General features: G+C 36.6%; 4 protein-coding genes across 5 annotated transcripts; 2 read left to right on the plus strand and 2 right to left on the minus strand.

The window, feature by feature from the left end:
* The first annotated feature begins 1,928 nt into the window (after positions 1-1,928).
* LOC133859951 (uncharacterized membrane protein At3g27390) lies at positions 1,929-8,255 on the plus strand. The gene is made up of 10 exons (XM_062295540.1): positions 1,929-2,448; positions 3,232-3,340; positions 3,440-3,635; positions 3,733-3,869; positions 5,805-6,093; positions 6,656-6,762; positions 6,850-6,988; positions 7,168-7,363; positions 7,489-7,732; positions 7,815-8,255. The coding sequence occupies exons 1-10, from the start codon at positions 2,355-2,357 to the stop codon at positions 8,065-8,067; spliced, it is 1,764 nt and encodes a 587-aa protein (XP_062151524.1). The 5' UTR covers positions 1,929-2,354; the 3' UTR covers positions 8,068-8,255.
* A 1,044-nt stretch (positions 8,256-9,299) lies between these two features.
* LOC133860600 (early nodulin-like protein 21) lies at positions 9,300-9,946 on the minus strand. The gene is made up of 2 exons (XM_062296177.1): positions 9,728-9,946; positions 9,300-9,631 (listed from the first exon to the last, which is right to left on the minus strand). Exons 1-2 carry the CDS (start codon positions 9,924-9,926, stop codon positions 9,300-9,302), a joined length of 531 nt encoding a protein of 176 aa, XP_062152161.1. The 5' UTR covers positions 9,927-9,946.
* A 726-nt stretch (positions 9,947-10,672) lies between these two features.
* Positions 10,673-13,521, minus strand: LOC133859952 (succinate dehydrogenase [ubiquinone] iron-sulfur subunit 2, mitochondrial). Its single transcript, XM_062295541.1, has 2 exons — positions 12,663-13,521; positions 10,673-11,069 (listed from the first exon to the last, which is right to left on the minus strand). Exons 1-2 carry the CDS (start codon positions 13,313-13,315, stop codon positions 10,886-10,888), a joined length of 837 nt encoding a protein of 278 aa, XP_062151525.1. The 5' UTR covers positions 13,316-13,521; the 3' UTR covers positions 10,673-10,885.
* A 1,434-nt stretch (positions 13,522-14,955) lies between these two features.
* On the plus strand, positions 14,956-15,816 carry LOC133861863 (protein NOI4-like). 2 transcript variants are annotated; one of them, XM_062297682.1, is made up of 3 exons: positions 14,956-15,117; positions 15,230-15,424; positions 15,580-15,816. In XM_062297682.1, the coding sequence occupies exons 1-3, from the start codon at positions 15,109-15,111 to the stop codon at positions 15,601-15,603; spliced, it is 228 nt and encodes a 75-aa protein (XP_062153666.1). In that variant the 5' UTR covers positions 14,956-15,108; the 3' UTR covers positions 15,604-15,816. The 2 variants fall into 2 exon arrangements, with proteins under 2 accessions (XP_062153666.1, XP_062153665.1); XM_062297681.1 differs by having other exon boundaries at positions 14,969-15,117; positions 15,227-15,424.
* The last annotated feature ends 727 nt before the right edge of the window (positions 15,817-16,543 follow it).

Raw genomic sequence — 16,543 nt, forward strand, 5'->3', positions numbered from 1 at the left:
CATGGGTGGGGGGATTATGTCCAAATCCAAATCCAACCTTAGGGATTATGATCCAAGAGTCCAAGACCATGTTCAAGTCAAAAACCAATGTCACAAACAACGAATTGTCATGGCAATTCCCGGTAGCTAAACTGAAACTTTCGAAATTACTTTTGAGGAAAAATACAAAATTAGTCCATGCAGTGGCAAATAACTCTTTATTTCGTACTTCGGAATAGAGCATTATTTGATACTAACGCTTAACGTGAGGAATTTAGTACAAATCGGTGCAACTACAATAACTGACGTTATATTTTCTCCCTCTTTTTTTTCTTCTTCTCCTTTTTTGTTTTTTTTTTTTTTTTGGGGGGGGGGGGGGGGGGGGGGGGGGGTTCTTTCAACACATACGTATTGGTTGAAAGAAACATTCGAACTTTATCACTTCCTTTTTTTTTAAACACATATAAGCAGTGGTTGAAAGAAAATCAGTATTTTATCAGCAGGGTGTCTGACAAAAAAGAATCTGGATTTATCAAAGCAAATTGGTGTAACCCCCCACTTGGACATATCATTCAAGACAAGCACAAGTGGCCTGATTTGAAATGGCTGATTCCATGAACACAATGAACTTATGAATTATGATAAACATTGAGAGACGATGGCCTTATTAATTATGCTGCCTGCTGGAGCATGACTGGGACTTCCTCAATTTTCACGAATTGATGGGTCTCCTTATCCACGCCGTTGGAGCAGGGATTTTGTGAAGAATAATTGTTCTGTTTTTTAAGATGGATCGGGCTACCTACGAACGATTTGCCTGTTCTTGCAATCGGGGCAACGAATTGTCGAAGGCTCTTAGTAAGTTAGTGGGGTTCACATGCTTGAACAGAAGATTCAATTGCTTTTCAGAATCATTTTTAGAGTTTGTCTTAAACTTCTATTAACTTGCTATACACTTCAGAGACGGTTGGGAGCTGTACGTGCAGTACTTGACAGCCTTTTTTTGTTTGCTTCTACTCTAGACCAAGAAAATACCTTCCGTAGCCATGTTTCTAACCCAAATGAAAGAGAAAGAGAAATAGGATTTTACTATCACGGACGGTCATCGAAAAACAGCCAATGAAAGTTACTTATGTTGAATTTGAGTAAAATTTCAAATCACGATCCTCTCAAAATATTTATTTGATTTTGAGAGAATTTAAACAGGTGGTTGTGAGAGATCACTTATGCAACATATTTAACTGGATAAATGATTGAATAACTCAATCTTTATTGGGTCAAGTACATCTTATAAATAATCTTTCACAATTATATACTCAGATTCGTACAAATAATTTGACTTAATTCTTAATTTCAACTGCTATGCATATGGAACAATCACATCATTGTTTTTGCTGGTCCCATGCAATAATTGGTCAAGATGTCCATTACAATTATTTTCATTGGCGTGGACCTATTGATTAAAAACATAAAAAGTAAAGGGTGTTTTTTAAATAATTTGATGTGGCAGCTAAGAATGAATGATGTGGCATTCAAGACACGTGACGATCGCTAAATAGCTTTAATATGGCGGATACTTAAATTTTTGAATAATATAATGACTAAACGAAAAAAAAAAAATGAGAAAACTGTGTATATTATTTTTGATATTTTTATAATTCAGAAAGTTGTTTGATAAATATTCAAACTATTGGATCAAAATCTATTTAATCCTTAAAAAAAAAGGCCAGAGAGATTTTCAAAATTTTATCCAACCCAATAAATTATTAAGAAATACCATGAAAATTTCCATGTGACTCATTTCTATGCAATTGTATATGTTTTTCTCGTCAAGGGACACACAGGAACAGGACCCATCTTGCTTTGCTTTTAGCGCAAGCACAAAAGGAATAAGAAATACAGAAGAAGAAATAAAAAATGAATTGAGTCAGCATTTTTTGCTTCTTTTTATTTTTTATTTTTACAGTGACTGGCGACTGCTCTATCCACCGTCCCTCCCAATTCGAGGGCTCGAAAGCCACAACGGTTTTCAACGACCTTGTGTTCAATCGACAGACCCCGAGTGATACTTGTTTCAATTTATACCTCAACGTTCAAAAACAAAGAGAAGGCCACCTGTTGTTTTTGGGTTACGTAGTCCTTTGGTCTAGAAAAAGAGTAAAGCACTGATTTTTATGTAAGTTCCTGTTGTGGGTTTGCAGCGAACTGCCTTTTAGACTGTTGGGTGTTTTGTTGTTTACGGTTTCGTGCTGTTTTTGGCACTTGGCCGGCTGAAAATGGCGTCTTTTGTGGTTGCAAGCCGGAATTGGAGTTGACCCTGGGATGGTTTGTAGTGATCTTAGGGAGATCTGGGTGGGTGAGGGATAAGGCGAGAGATGGAACCTCCAAAGGGGGTTTTGGCTTCTTTGTGGAACTTTATTTGCTTTCTACCTTTCTTCACTGGGCTTCTGCTTCTGGGCATAATTAAAGGTCAGTGTCAATTTGTTCCTTGTTTTGGGGCTTTCTCCGGCTTCTTTCCTGTTCTGGTTTATTCTCTTTTCACTTAAACTGATCATGTAGTTATATATGCATTTGCTTTTATGTTATTCAGCTCAAACATAATTTTGAAAAAATGACTTAATTAACCTTTTTATTGCAGAAAATTTGGTACTATAATAGACTGTCGTGTATAGTTAAGTTAATCCTCTAATTTATTCCTTTATATATATATATATATATATATATATATATATATATATATATATAGTTTGCTTTGTGTATGATAAGGCTTTCGAGGATAAAGTTTGACATTTCATAGACAGAAATGGTAGTTTCAGGAGTGTTCTTTCTGTTTCCCCCCTTCATCTGGTCGTTAAGCCACTTCTTGGGTTCCTTAGTTTCATTTCCTTTTCATTGCTTCATAATTTGCTCCTTATGGGCTGTTGTCCGTGTCTGGTTTTGATCCCTTTTCCATGGAATTTTCTTTACTAGGCATTTGATTCATGTTTATATCTCCAAGTTAGATGCTAGTTTTCATGCATGTTTTATGCAAAACAAACTTCTGTGGTTGAGACCTTGAGGATGTTTTTCAAATTTTGCAATTTTAGAAATACGAACAGTCATTGTAGTTATTTTAATGTAGACATATGGAATAGGTATTCTTGATGTAGTAAGTAGCATACATAGCATTGATTGGTGAATCAAGGTATGTTGTCTGAATGATCTGTTACTTTTGTTAAACACATTAAATTTTTTTACAAATTCTTGTTTCAGGTATCGTTTTCTGCCCATTGATATGCCTTATCGTGACAATTGGAAATTCTGCTATTATATTGGGTCTTTGGCCAGTGCATAGTTTCTGGACATATTATTCCACTTTGAGGTGCTTTCATTGACCCTCCACCTTCCTGTTGTAATTGCCAGAGCTATTTATATATTTTGGTTAATCTCTTTCTCATATTGTTTTTTCTCCAATGGGCAGAGCTAAACTATTAGGACCAGTTTTGAAGCTGCTTCTCTGCATATGTGTCCTACCTTCGCTCTTGATTTTGTGGCCAGTGGTTGGTATCGTCGGAAGTATCATAAGCGGAGCAGCATATGGCTTTCTTTCACCAATATTTGCTACTTTTGATGCTGTTGGAGAAGGAAAGACTAATAAATTATTCCACTGTTTTTATGTATGTCTTCCTTATTCAATTTCTGTTATTCTATATTTTTATTTTCTTTCCCATTTTGCCATTCATAAGAGAGCTTTCTCTGTTACTACATTTGCAGGATGGAACTCGGGAAACTATTGAAAGGAGCTTCGATATTGTCAGAGATTTTTTGGATTTTTGTCACCATTCCTACTTTTCATATATGGATGACCTGCAACTAAAAGAGCCTCCAGATGTGAAATATTATGAGATTAGGTTTTCCATCTCTATCTGATCTCTACATTTGCTTCTTGTTTTTTCCATGTTGATGCCAGTTAAACCATACCCCCGAGAATATATATATATAAGTAATCGAGATATCATTAAAAACAAAAGACGCACCCAGATGCACAAGAAGTATACAAGAGAAAACACCTAGCTAGAAGGAGAACAAGTTCTCTTATGAATGGACTGCTTGGCATAACTCATCTTAATTCTCATAACCTATATGATGAACATTGGCTCTTAAAGAGTTCTTATGCTTCACATTTGCTAACATATTTAATTTTGTGAGGGACAGAGTAACCAGATATGAGAATAGTTACACTTTCCTTTACTCTTTTTTTTTTTTTTTTTTGGAACTCCATCTTTTCAATCTTGGGAAATTAATTGTAGTTGTAAGTTTTATTCATTAAAACAAAAAACAAAAAACAAAAAAAAAATTGTAGTTGTAAGTTTCATTAATGGCAGAGTCAGGATTATGCGTTAGGGGGAGGGGGCAAAAATAGATTGTACAAAGTAAAATTAAAATAAAATTTGCCATACTAAGAAGGTGTTGAAATACTCTTGTGATATCTAGGAGAAATAAAATTACTAAAAATTCGAAAGGTATGAAATGAAAATTCAAAACCTAGCTAGCTTTTCTGGATGTATATATGCTCTATTTTGAATGAAAAATTATGTACTAAATATTTGGATGTTTTGGAAAAAAATTGACGTATAATATATAGTGCATTTGACATCTAGAAATTTGAAATATTAGGCTTAAATAAAATATTGAGAATGAAATTTTGATATGTGATATAGTGTATCGGGTTTTACTCTTAAAGACTTATGTTTGTTCACTGTGTGAGTATATATATATTTTTTAAATAGATTCTTTAGTCTTTAAAAATAGATTTAATGTAACATATTTCACTAAATATTTGGGCGCTTGGAGGGGAGGGAATGGGGGGCGATTATCTTTTTTTTCTTTTTTTTTTCCTTGGGTTAGATGAGAGGAGAGAGAGGGGAAGGTAATGGGGACAAATAATTTATGATAAAAGGGATGTAGTTTTTTTTTTTTTTGGGGGGGGGTGGGGGGGGGGGGGGGGTCACAGGGTTTATTTTACCCTGTCCTGGCTGTGCCCGGTCTTGTAAATCTTTTCACACGTATTATCTTTGAAAGCTTCTTTATGAAGATATAATGACTCTTAACATCTAGAATTTGCTTGATGGTTAAAATTTATTTCCCATCCATTTCAGAATTCATAAATGTTTTGACTGGACATCAAGATCCCTGTACAAGTTTGAGAAGTTATAAGCTTACTCTGTAGGTGGAATCAATTGACATTCACGAGAGGTCAATTATCCAATGCATTGGTTGGTTGATCCTTGTTAACACACACCACTCGCATGTGGAATTGATGCAGAGGGAAGCACACAAATCGACTGTCCAAGATGTGATTAACCAAAAGTTTGTTAACAAATAGAATAATAGCATGATTGTCTGCAAACACATCTTTTAATGGGACAAATCCTGGTCAAGCCTCAATTAAAACACACAATTTTTCGAAACTTGTAGGAAAAATTATCTGACGGTAATGATTAGCTGAGTTACGTTGTTCTATTCACAAGCATTTTCTTTTCTTTACCAATGGAGATAGCCAGATAACTGATCTTTGTTGTCTTTGTTGTTAATATTGTTAGTTATTCCAGCTTTGTGCATTTGTGTGTTCGTGTTTGTGCTTTGGTGGATTTTTTTCCCTCTCTCCTCTTTCTCACTAGACATCTTAGTATAAGACTAGCTTGATTAGGGCAGAAACCCTCTAGGTATCATATTTTATGTAGTTTTCGATGTGACCATAGAAGGTAAGCTTTGTTTTGTCCTTACTATAAGGAGCTTATTTGTCATAATGAGTTTTTTTTTTTTTTTGGTCAACTCTCTTGCAGATTGCTTTATCTTCCTGCTGCAGTTATAGCTGGAGTTCTCGGTTTCATCATTGATTTGCCGTTAATCTCAGTCATTGCTCTGTGCAAAAGTCCTTACATGCTCTTTAAGGGATGGCACCGTTTGTTTCATGACCTTATAGGTCGTGAAGGCCCTTTCTTGGAGACAATATGTGTACCTATTGCAGGTCTTGCTATCCTACTCTGGCCATTGGCTGTTAGTGGGGCAGTGTTAGGCTCCATGGTGGCCAGTATCTTTCTTGGTGCTTATGCAGGGGTGGTTGTTTATCAGGTAAAACCTCAATGAATTTTGCTGCTGCTTCTTAGTTGTATGGTTAACATAGCTTGTTTGTAAATCACTGTTGTTAAGTTTTTTCTGTTGCTGAAGGGCATATGGAAGTGGCCTTTTGAATTGAGTTAATTTGTTGTTCAAATGTTTGTTTCAAATGAGATCACGTTTACAACTAAAGAACGACACTAAATGATTTTTCTAGTAACATTTAGTAATAAATTTGTATTGTCAAATTCCATGTGGTTCAAATGCCTTCAAAGTGATAGATGCTATAGTTGACCTTTTTTTTTCTTCAACTGATTACAGTTAATAAATGTTTCAGCTTAAGGTTAGAATAAATTGCAAGTTATCTCATCTTTTTGCATTTAGTCAATGAGTCGCACCACACGTGTGCATGTCATGATTCATTTCAAGCAATTTCACCCATGCTATAATCACCAAGGATGCTCATGTCGGAGACATTGAGATCATGTCAGATACTGAAACCTGTTGTGCAGTGTCCTTGTTACGCAGATTGCAGGCCACATATATATATTGATTTCTTTTGGTCTTTGGATTACAGGAGGAGTCCTTTTGGTTGGGGCTTTCCTATATTGTTGCATCCTTGTCCATATATGATGAATACAGCAATGATGTTCTTGACATGCCTGAAGGATCCATCTTTCCTAGGTTTTGTTCAGCACTCAAATTATTTATGGCTGTGATATAGGGTTCATGCACTTTGACATGTTTTTATAAGATTCTGGTGTTTAACAGGCCTCATTACCGAAAGAAGGATGCATTGTCACGGACGACCTCTCATTCGGCTTCTTTCTCAAGGCGTAGCTCTATCCGAAATCATCCCTCCCGCACAGGGTCACTCAAGAACCCTATGATTGAGTTGAAGCCACTTGAGGTATTTTGTACACATTGCATTTGACCTTGAAGGAATGCTTCTCTCTGGAATGAATTTATGTTCTCTATCTGCATATGTTTGATGATGTGGACTTAACAGCTCTGGTTTTCAAAGGCACCCAAGTTTTTTTTGACTCATGTTTTAGGTACTGAATGAAAGTTTGCTTGTTACTCATGTAGCTACTGGACAGCTTATTCAAGGATTGTCAACACCGCGGGGAAATAATGGCTTCTGAAGGACTAATAACACTTCAAGATTTGGAAGATGCCATGTCCACTAAGGGTAGCAGAGTTATTAGCATTGGATTACCAGCTTACAGCCTTGTCCTGACACTTCTGCGCTCTGCAAAAGCCAATTCTGCGGGTTTATTGTTAAGTAAGTGAAGCGATTTTCCTTTTAAGCTGCCTTTAAAGAAAACTTCTGTTGTATTGTTCTTTTTATAGTTAAGCAACGGTCTTGATGGCAAGTAATGAAATGCTTCTTGTACTCTATTTATGTAGGTGACAATGTTACTGAGATCACTAGCAGAAACGGACCAAAAGACACCTTCTTCGATTGGTTTTTTAACCCACTTCTGATCATCAAAGACCAGATTAAAGCTGAGGACCTTTCTGAGGCAGAAGAGGACTATTTCTGCAAATTAGTTTTGTTGAGCGGTGATTCTGAGAGGTTGAAAAACCCAATTATCGGCTCGCCTCCTGAATCTGAACTTAAACGAGCTGAACTCGATGCATTAGCTCGAAGGTAATAGAGTTAAAATATTTGCAGAATTTTCCGAATTCCCCTTTCAGCAGTTTTTCATTTATCCTCTTATTTTATTATGAAGGCTGCAAGGGATCACCAAATCTATCACAAGGTATCCGACTTATCGGCGTCGTTTTGAATATCTTGTCAAAACCATGTCGGAAGATCTCGCCAAGAAGAACGGTGGCAGCAGATCAAACGATGGACCTAAAACAATTCCAAGATCAAAGAGTGCCTTGGTAAGAATGTTTAGTCAGCACTCTTTCAGGAAAACAAGCTATCACGGTTCTGATCAAGAGTCACAACTGGTTGAAAGAGAGGTGGAAATTTCGTGAAATGTAATTATTGTTCCAATCATAATATTCTTTTTTCCTTGGTTTCCTAGTTTGTAGCTTTTATTCATTCTCATATTTGCCTTCTCCTTCATGACACTTGCATTGAAGCATGTATGTGTACGTTGTACAACAAAATGCAATCTACCATAAAAGAATAGATAGATTTGTTTTTTTTCTTTTTCTTTTTCTTTCCTGATTATGAGGTGTTGTTTTTTTTGTTTTTTGTTTTTTTTTTTTTTTTAAAAATAAATAAATGCTCAATGCATGTTGTCTCTTATTCAGATATTTGTATTCGATTAAGATATAACATAAAAGTGATTTTTTTTTTTTAATAAAAAAAAAGAAAAAGAAAAAGAAAAAGTTATTTGTGTTTTAAAAACATAAAAGTGCTTTCAAAACAATTCATGCCGACACATGTGAGATTCACCTTGTGTTTGGTAGCATTTTCGCTGGGTTTCTTATTTTTTCTTCCTTATGAATCAAGAATGGGAAGGATCTACCTTTATAACATTTTCCTTATTCAATCAAAAAAAAAAAAAATGTGAGATACAATTGGACAAAATTTTATGATTGTATTATAGTTGAAACACAATCAATTTATATTCGCTATAAACAAAAGATTTTGTGAATAGTTTTGGGCAATCATCGAATCCATTGAGTATTACTAGGCATGCTTATACTTTCTGAAGTCCATAACATCACATGCAAGTACAAAGAAGAAAATCTTATGAAAAAGCATAGCACCAAGCAATAATGTAGGCCAAGCCAATTCCTCCGGTTCCAAGAATTGGGTCGATTGGAATTAGAATGTGTCTTCCTTTATGTCCTATTGTGAGACACATCTCCATTCTAACAGGTTCAATTTCAACTAAAACTGGACACAAGCAAAATCTTTCCTACATATGGTAGATCATACATAAAATGCTTCTTCTTTTCTTTTCTTTTCTTTTTTTTTTTTTCCCCCTAGAGAACTTGGTGATTTTTCAGTTTTTTATTTTTGGTAATAGATTTGTGGAACTCGACCCTTTTTTTTTTTTTCCCCTTTATTACTAATTTAGGAAGTTGAATACTAATCATGAAAAAAGAAAAGACATATATTACATGCACAAATATTAGATGTCTAAACAAATGTCGCATAACACTTGTGAATAAAAAAAACTAAAAAAGACCCTCGACTCCCTTAAAATCCAAACAGACGATAGAACAAAATAGCACCCAAGCATAATACTAGACTACATAGCATAAGAAGCACAACATGACAAAATAATTAACTGAACAAAGACTAATGTAGCAGATACTGCAGGCGAAGAAACGACAACACGGAAACTAGACGATTTGCCACCACCAGATGGAGTTTCCTCCCCTGGAGATATCACCTTCACAATCATCCTCTGACCCTTTTCACAGTGCCCGGACGCTCCACTAATGAAGTAGAAAGGCCCCGAGTAATCAAACTCAAAAACTGTGTTTCCAGTATTAGAGAAGAAGTTGGGGTGAGAGGAATTGCACCTCTTGTAGTCTGTCTCATTCACCTGCATAACTGAGTCCTTCCTGTACTTAAAGCCTATACCAAAACATCAAACATGTAAAATCTTGAAACATTTCTTCAGAAACGAATGACATGAAGCAAATCTATGTAGACATGTTTATGTGTACTCACAGAGGGTGTCGCCAACTTGGAACCGGTTTTCTGAGGCCCAGTCATTGTAGATTTTGCTGTCATTGGCCGGAGGGACGACCCAACCTTGGGTGCCTCCGACTTGGAACTCGAAGGAAGACACCGAGAAATGGTGAAGAGAAGGGAAGATGGTCAATAAGAAGAGAATTACAGCAGTCGAACTCATGGAGCAAGGAGGCATTGGCTGCCTTGGGAAGGCTCTCAAACAGTGACTGAGCTTATTGTGACAGTGTGATATGAGTCCGAGTGGTAGCCTGGATTGGCTTTAATAAGGAAGTTACAGAGCATGGTGAAGTTGGTTACGCCCAAAGATAGTGGATGGACATGGAGGTAGTGCTCTAGTGGGAGGTTAGGGTTTGCTAAACCTTCCCTTTTGACTTGGTCAGTTGGTCTAATCGACACTCGGTTTTCAGCAACCTCATAGTGTCGCCTTAGTTTTACAGGCACATTGGATGATTGTATGTTTAATCAATATTTTCTACCGTTTTAAAGATAAATTTCGACATAAAATTCTTGAAATCCTAAAATATGAACAGTTTATTTTAAATTAACAAATTAAGTTTGTAAGAACAATAAAGGCTATCTACCTAAACTTTAGAAGATTTTAATCCACGGATAAAATTTTCTTCCAAACCACTCATATTATTGAACTAACATGTGTTCAAAATTAATAAGATTCTTACATGTATTTTTAAAAATGCATACAAAAATCACATTTTTTAAACACATGACAATATAATAAATTGAAAGAATTTTCTCCTAACCCAGTTTAAAAAATAAGACTTTGTACGTCCCGGACTATTAGACAGTCACAAAATCCGGTGTATATAGTGGTACTCATGACAAACTTATAACACTGCGTATGTTTCAAGACTTGATATCTAGAATAAGCCATCTCACACACCTGTAACACAAAATAACATCCAATGGCAAAATCCAGATGGATCGGGGGAGTTCTATTAACATTTATTTGAGATCAAACAAAGACGATACAATTCAATTTCCAAATTTCTTTAGGTACAAATGGGATAGGAGTACAGACAGTGCTTCATATTATTTAACTCGATACAACATAGTTCATGGGTCATCAACAAAATCCCAGAATAACTGGCCAAATGCTTATCAGCATGCTTCACAAACCTAGAAAGTCAAACGCTTAGCTATTTGGAGCTGCTTGATATGCGTGATCTGCTTTCCGGGGTTCAAGCCCTTTGGACAGGCACGGGCACAGTTTAGTATGGTATGGCAGCGGTATAGCTTGAACTCATCATTTATGGCATCCAATCGCTCCTTGGTATATTCATCACGGCTGTCACTTATCCATCTACAGCATGTACAACCCACATGAAAAAATCTTTAGAACTTCAGGCATAACTTGCAGCCATTGCAAATGTTTTTGATAAAAAGAAACGAGGGAAATAAGATTATTCCTCCGGGAGAGTAATGGTAATGCGTATATGATATTAAGGGTACAGACAAACAAGGACAGAATTAAGGATATCTGCACAAAAACACATACCCACCACCCCTTTACCACAAAGGGATTTCAGCAATCAAAATGATTTCTGAATCCCTAGGAAGAATTCATATATTGCTCCTAGGAACCTTCTGATAAAAACCCCCACAGTAAAAGAAAACGGACATCACAAAAGTGTACTTATTAAGATGAGAACAACAGTGCAACAAGTACAGTACATTTCCTCTAGACAATCCTAAGCTGGCAGAATCTAAACCATTTAATTCAGAAAGACAGTTGAAATTTCAAGAATTCTACCATGGAGTTAAAAAAAAAAAAAAAATGCTGATCCAAAAACATAGTGAACATTGTTCAGAGATAAAACTAGTACATATGAGTGGAAAAAATAAGTATGATGAAAGAGAACCCCTTTATTTGCATGTACAAGTTTAAATAGAGGCCAGACATTTCTAATCAGTTTCCATGTCTAGCATATCTTATTCCAGCCCTATAGGTTGAAAACCAAGGAAGAAATTACATCGTACATCCCCAGTGCTTTGTCCAGTTTTTCATTTAACACCCTAGGTTAAATTTTCAATTTTGCTAATCAAACACCGGTGGTACCTAACATTTCTAATCAGATCCTTCTGTATGATTTCCGTCCATATCACTACAATTTCTTTTTTTTTTTTCCATTCCAATCACGCACCACCTAACTCAGGTCCTTTCTTCTCAAATAAATGAAGCTTCTCTTCCCAATTGTACAGAACACAACCAAATGCCTCAATCATTCTAAAGAAATTTCATTCAACATCAACCAATTTATCAAAAAAGAAAAAGAAAAAGAAAAACATTTTTTTCTAAGTAATTTATAGAACCCAACACAACTAAGTAACTAACTCAATCATTCTAAAGAAAATTCATTTAAAATCAACCAATTTTTTTATAAGTAACAAAATTCATTAAAAAAAAAAAAAAACCAAAGGTCGCACCCAAATTCACAAAAAAAATATGCAAGATAAGCACCTAGCCAGAAAAAGAAAAGAAATCAAGAAAGTCATGAAAAATAGAAATATGAAAACAATCATCCATTGGAAAGGGTATAGAAAAAGAAGGCTTTCAGCTCCGCCATTTCCCTCTCACTGTATTCAAATCTAATACACCATATCATGCATAGCGGAATCATTTTCCAAATAGCTTCACTCTGAGGACTACAGAACTAAGCTTGGTCATTTTCTAAGCAATTTATCAAAGCTTTACTTCCCAAATGTACGGAACACAACACAACCAACTCAATCATTTAAAACAAAAGAAAATTTATTCAATATGAACCAAATTATTAACAAAGAAACCCCCGTTTTCAAAGCAATTTGTTCTATTTTATCAACCAATTCATTCTAAAGAGTCCAACACCTAAAACATTCAACCATTTTGACCTCATTAAAAAACGGAAAATTTTACCGATTGGCGTGGAGCAGAGCCGCGGGGCCGAGATAAGACTCGGGGTTCCACCAGTAGCTGGGGCAGGATGTGCTACAGCAGGCGCAGAGTATGCACTCGTACATCCCATCCAGCTTGGCCCTATCCTTCTTGCTCTGCAGGATCTCCTTCCCAGGGGCAGACGGCGGACTCTTCCGCTTGAGCCAGGGCTCGATGCTCTTGTACTGGTTGTAGAAGTTGGTCATGTCCACCACCAGGTCCTTGATAACGAACATGTGCGGCAAGGGCGTGATGGTCGAGGACGACCCCGATGAGATCTTCGTCAGGCACGCCAGGCCGTTGCAACCGTCGATGTTCATGGCGCAGGACCCACAGATTCCCTCCCGGCACGACCGCCTGAATGTCAGGGTTGGGTCCACCTCGTTCTTGATCTTGATCAGCGCGTCCAGCACCATCGGCCCGCACTCCTTCAGGTCGATATCGTAATTTTGGAGCTCCGGCTTTGACGGATTGTCCGGGTTCCATCGGTAGATTGAGAAGGTCTTCAGCGCCGTGGCGGCGCGTGTCTTGGGCTCCACCTGCTGCGCCGCGGCCTCGGTCGCGTGAGCCCGGGCCAGCACGAATCTCCAGGTCGAAGCCCTAGGTACCACCCTCCTGAACACTCCAATCGCCATAGCTAACTTCAGGTAGAGACTGAGCGCGTGACAGACACGAAGGGAAATGGAATAAAATGACGAAAATGGCTTATGCTTATATATAGGGAAGGTTTGGGGAGGTAATTAGGGTTGCGTAGAGGGCTAATTTTGGGATTAGGGAAGGGGAGTAGAATAGTAGATGCTATTAATTGCCTTGGTGCCGTGGATTGATTGGGGAGTATCAGAGGATCGGAGTTTAATGTGTGTGATGTGGCGGATTAGGAGCCGTGCGTAGAGGTTTCCATTCCATGAATCGTGGTTTGCTTGTGGAGCAGTCGTTTTGATCTTTGATTCTTAGCCGTCGCTTTCGCCGTTTCTATCATCTTGTCCAAAAAGCAGAAAAGGGTAGGCTCGTGTCTACCACATCCAGTTGAGCCTAAATGTGACCGACTTTTCTGTGATTCAAGCCTTTTTAAGGCCCAATTTTGGCCACAGTTCAGCCCATGTACACCACCCACCATTAACTATAAACTGATAAAAGTAATCATATTAATATGGTGTATATGGATCGAAATCACGTGCAATATCAGTACAGTAACTTTAATATGGACGGTTCATTTAAATCAATGGCCCATAATGCAACACAAATGCTGAGCTAGAAGCCTAGAACCACCCAACATGGCAACATGCTTCTTTTGGCTGCTTTGGGACGGTCAAACCATTTCAAAGGCCAAAAGGAGAGTAGTTGAAGTTGAACCCATCATAGTGGTCTCCTGAAATTATATTTTTGGCCATTAAGAATGGTCAGCCATCTCAAAGCAGCTCATCCCTTTGTCTAGACATATATACGAACAATAAGAGAGAGAGTTTTGGTGGTGGTGGTGGTTGACGAATAGAAACAGTGTCGATGAGGGTGGCGGTGATGAAGGGTCATGTTGGAAGTAATTAAGGGCCAACAATTGAATTTGAATGGAAAGAATAAAAAAAAAAAATAGTTTTTTAATCTGCATTGATGATGTGACAAATTTTGGACGGTTCATTTAAAATGATCTGATCATATTAGAGCTATTACAATCTACGCAATACCTAAGACTTCAAACTAAACTAAGATCTAATAAAGGTCTTACAATACAATAAATATGGATTCGAATTTCTAATAATTTGCTCTCTTGATGAAAGAGTATTTATGAGGCTTACTTGTTCCAAACAAGTGAGCGGGTTGTTCGAAACCTGTTTGTGCAGGTGGGTCATATCAAAGCTCTCTCATATTTATGGTATATTTGAGATTGCGATTTCGTAAACAAAAAATGTGATTTTAAACTAAATCGTTCAAAATTGTGTGTCAAATTGTGATTTTACCAAACACATAACTGTATTTTTAAAAATTATATTTTTAAATAGCAAATTTAAACGGATCCTTACTATTCAAAGTACTAACAATCCGAACAATAAAATTGATGGGTATCTTGGTCCAACAATTATATTATCAATTTGGATTGGTCCGATTGGATGAAATGTTAAATATTTGGTTAAGCTGCTAGAAGGGTTCAAGGGTTGGTACGTACCAAAAGAACAGCTGGGGTACGCGGCTCTAACGTGGGTGCCTCATTCACCAACGACCAATGATGTGCACCCGCTCTCTTCTATGTTCCTACCTTAATACTCGCTCTGACCATGTAACTGTTCCTCCATTTTCGATTTCTCTATTCCTCTCTCTCTCTCTCTCTCTCTCTCTCTCTCTCTCTCTCTCTTTCTCTCATTGCCTTTCTCTCTTCCCTGTCCTCTCATTTTCTCTCCCATTCTCAGAGTAGGAAGTTCCTGCGATATATAATATGGCGTCGGTAAGAATATCTACTCTTTTGCCTTTTCTTTTTCTTTGAATCGAATTTTCATTTTGGGACATTACCCAGTTCATTTTATATGCGAACCTTTAGTTTTTCTCATGTATAGCAGGATAAGGGTCGGCCTCTACCAAAATTTGGTGAGTGGGATGTGAACAATCCGGCCTCGGCCGAGGGGTTTACTGTCATATTTAGCAAAGCTAGAGATGAGAAGAAATCTAATGGGACGTCTGCTGCGAGTGGAGCGATAACACAAAGGAATGATAATCCGTCTAAACCAGAAGAAATTTATCAAAATCCCGCAATGGTAAGAAAATTATTAAGCTTATCATAGGAATGATTTTGAGCTCGAACGATTCTGAATCCACACATGGGTTTTAGAATATCAATTTAAATGATTAATTAATAGTGGTTTAAGAGACAAATCTTGAAAGTTATGTTCTTGTTATGTATTGGATGCAGAAAAAATGGTTTTGCTGTTTCTGAAACTCAGACTAGCTTCGCAGCTGCATGCATGTACGTGAGATGGCGGTATATGAACATGGTGGTGTTGACAGTGGGGAATAAAATGGCGGTCTGTTTCATCTTTTACATGATATTTTTGTTAAACAACTTTGGTGTTCCAAATCTCTGTGTATGTAATATAGGAGGAAATTAAGAAAGACGACAAATACAAGTTAATTGCACTATTTTTCTGAATTGTTCATGCGTTTATTTGGAATCTCCTTGATTATCACATAATATTGATTTTTCAGGAAGTGACAATATAATTCACCCAATAGGCAGATTTGCAGTAATAATTATATTTTTAGTTTAACTTAAGTATCCATTTAATTGTCCGTTTGATCGAGTTAGCAGATTCAAAACGTGAGCTTTAGAAAATTATTGATTTAAAAACGCAGTAAATAAAAATGTATTCTTTAATAATGTAGTTATACATTTAGTAAAATCACCTTTGGGCTATTAAAATCATTTGTTTTTTAACAACACTCACTTGTTTGCAATGTGAAAATATATATTTTCACATTTTTAAAAATAATATTTTTCAAACGAGACACTTTCCATAATTTTGTTTAAAAACGTGTGTTTAGCCTGTGAAATCGTGAAGTCAAAAGCGCACTCTAAGAAGAGAAAGATGCGTGTTTTTTTTTTTTTTTTTTTTCATAATCTTTGTTAATTGGCCCCCAAGGAATGGGAATGTGCTTGTTTTTAACAAAAGAACCAATTCTTCTAGAAGCTACAATTCACGATGTCGAAGCAGTCAAAACGTGCGATCTAAAACTTAGCGATTTTAAAACGTGCATGTAATTTGAAAATGCAGTTTTCAAAAATGTTGAAAACGCATTTAAAAGTTTGGTAAAATCACAATTTAGTTTTTAAAATCATGTATTCTTAAAAACACACCTCTTGCATGCAAATTTAATGC

The sequence above is a fragment of the Alnus glutinosa genome, chromosome 2, assembly GCF_958979055.1.
Source record: "Alnus glutinosa chromosome 2, dhAlnGlut1.1, whole genome shotgun sequence".
In the NCBI taxonomy this organism is placed as follows: Eukaryota; Viridiplantae; Streptophyta; class Magnoliopsida; order Fagales; family Betulaceae; genus Alnus; species Alnus glutinosa.

Coding starts and splice junctions, on each gene's coding strand:
- LOC133859951 (XM_062295540.1), top strand. CDS start 2,355: ATGGAACCTCCAAAGGGGGTTTTGGCTTCTTTGTGGAACTTTATTTGC. Junction 3,341..3,439: donor ACATATTATTCCACTTTGAG/GTGCTTTCATTG, acceptor TCCAATGGGCAG/AGCTAAACTATTAGGACCAG. Junction 3,636..3,732: donor AATTATTCCACTGTTTTTAT/GTATGTCTTCCT, acceptor CTACATTTGCAG/GATGGAACTCGGGAAACTAT.
- LOC133860600 (XM_062296177.1), bottom strand. CDS start 9,926: ATGCCTCCTTGCTCCATGAGTTCGACTGCTGTAATTCTCTTCTTATTG. Junction 9,632..9,727: donor CCAAGTTGGCGACACCCTCT/GTGAGTACACAT, acceptor GTTTTGGTATAG/GCTTTAAGTACAGGAAGGAC.
- LOC133859952 (XM_062295541.1), bottom strand. CDS start 13,315: ATGGCGATTGGAGTGTTCAGGAGGGTGGTACCTAGGGCTTCGACCTGG. Junction 11,070..12,662: donor GCTCTGCTCCACGCCAATCG/GTAAAATTTTCC, acceptor TACATGCTGTAG/ATGGATAAGTGACAGCCGTG.
- LOC133861863 (XM_062297681.1), top strand. Junction 15,425..15,579: donor TTTATCAAAATCCCGCAATG/GTAAGAAAATTA, acceptor TATTGGATGCAG/AAAAAATGGTTTTGCTGTTT.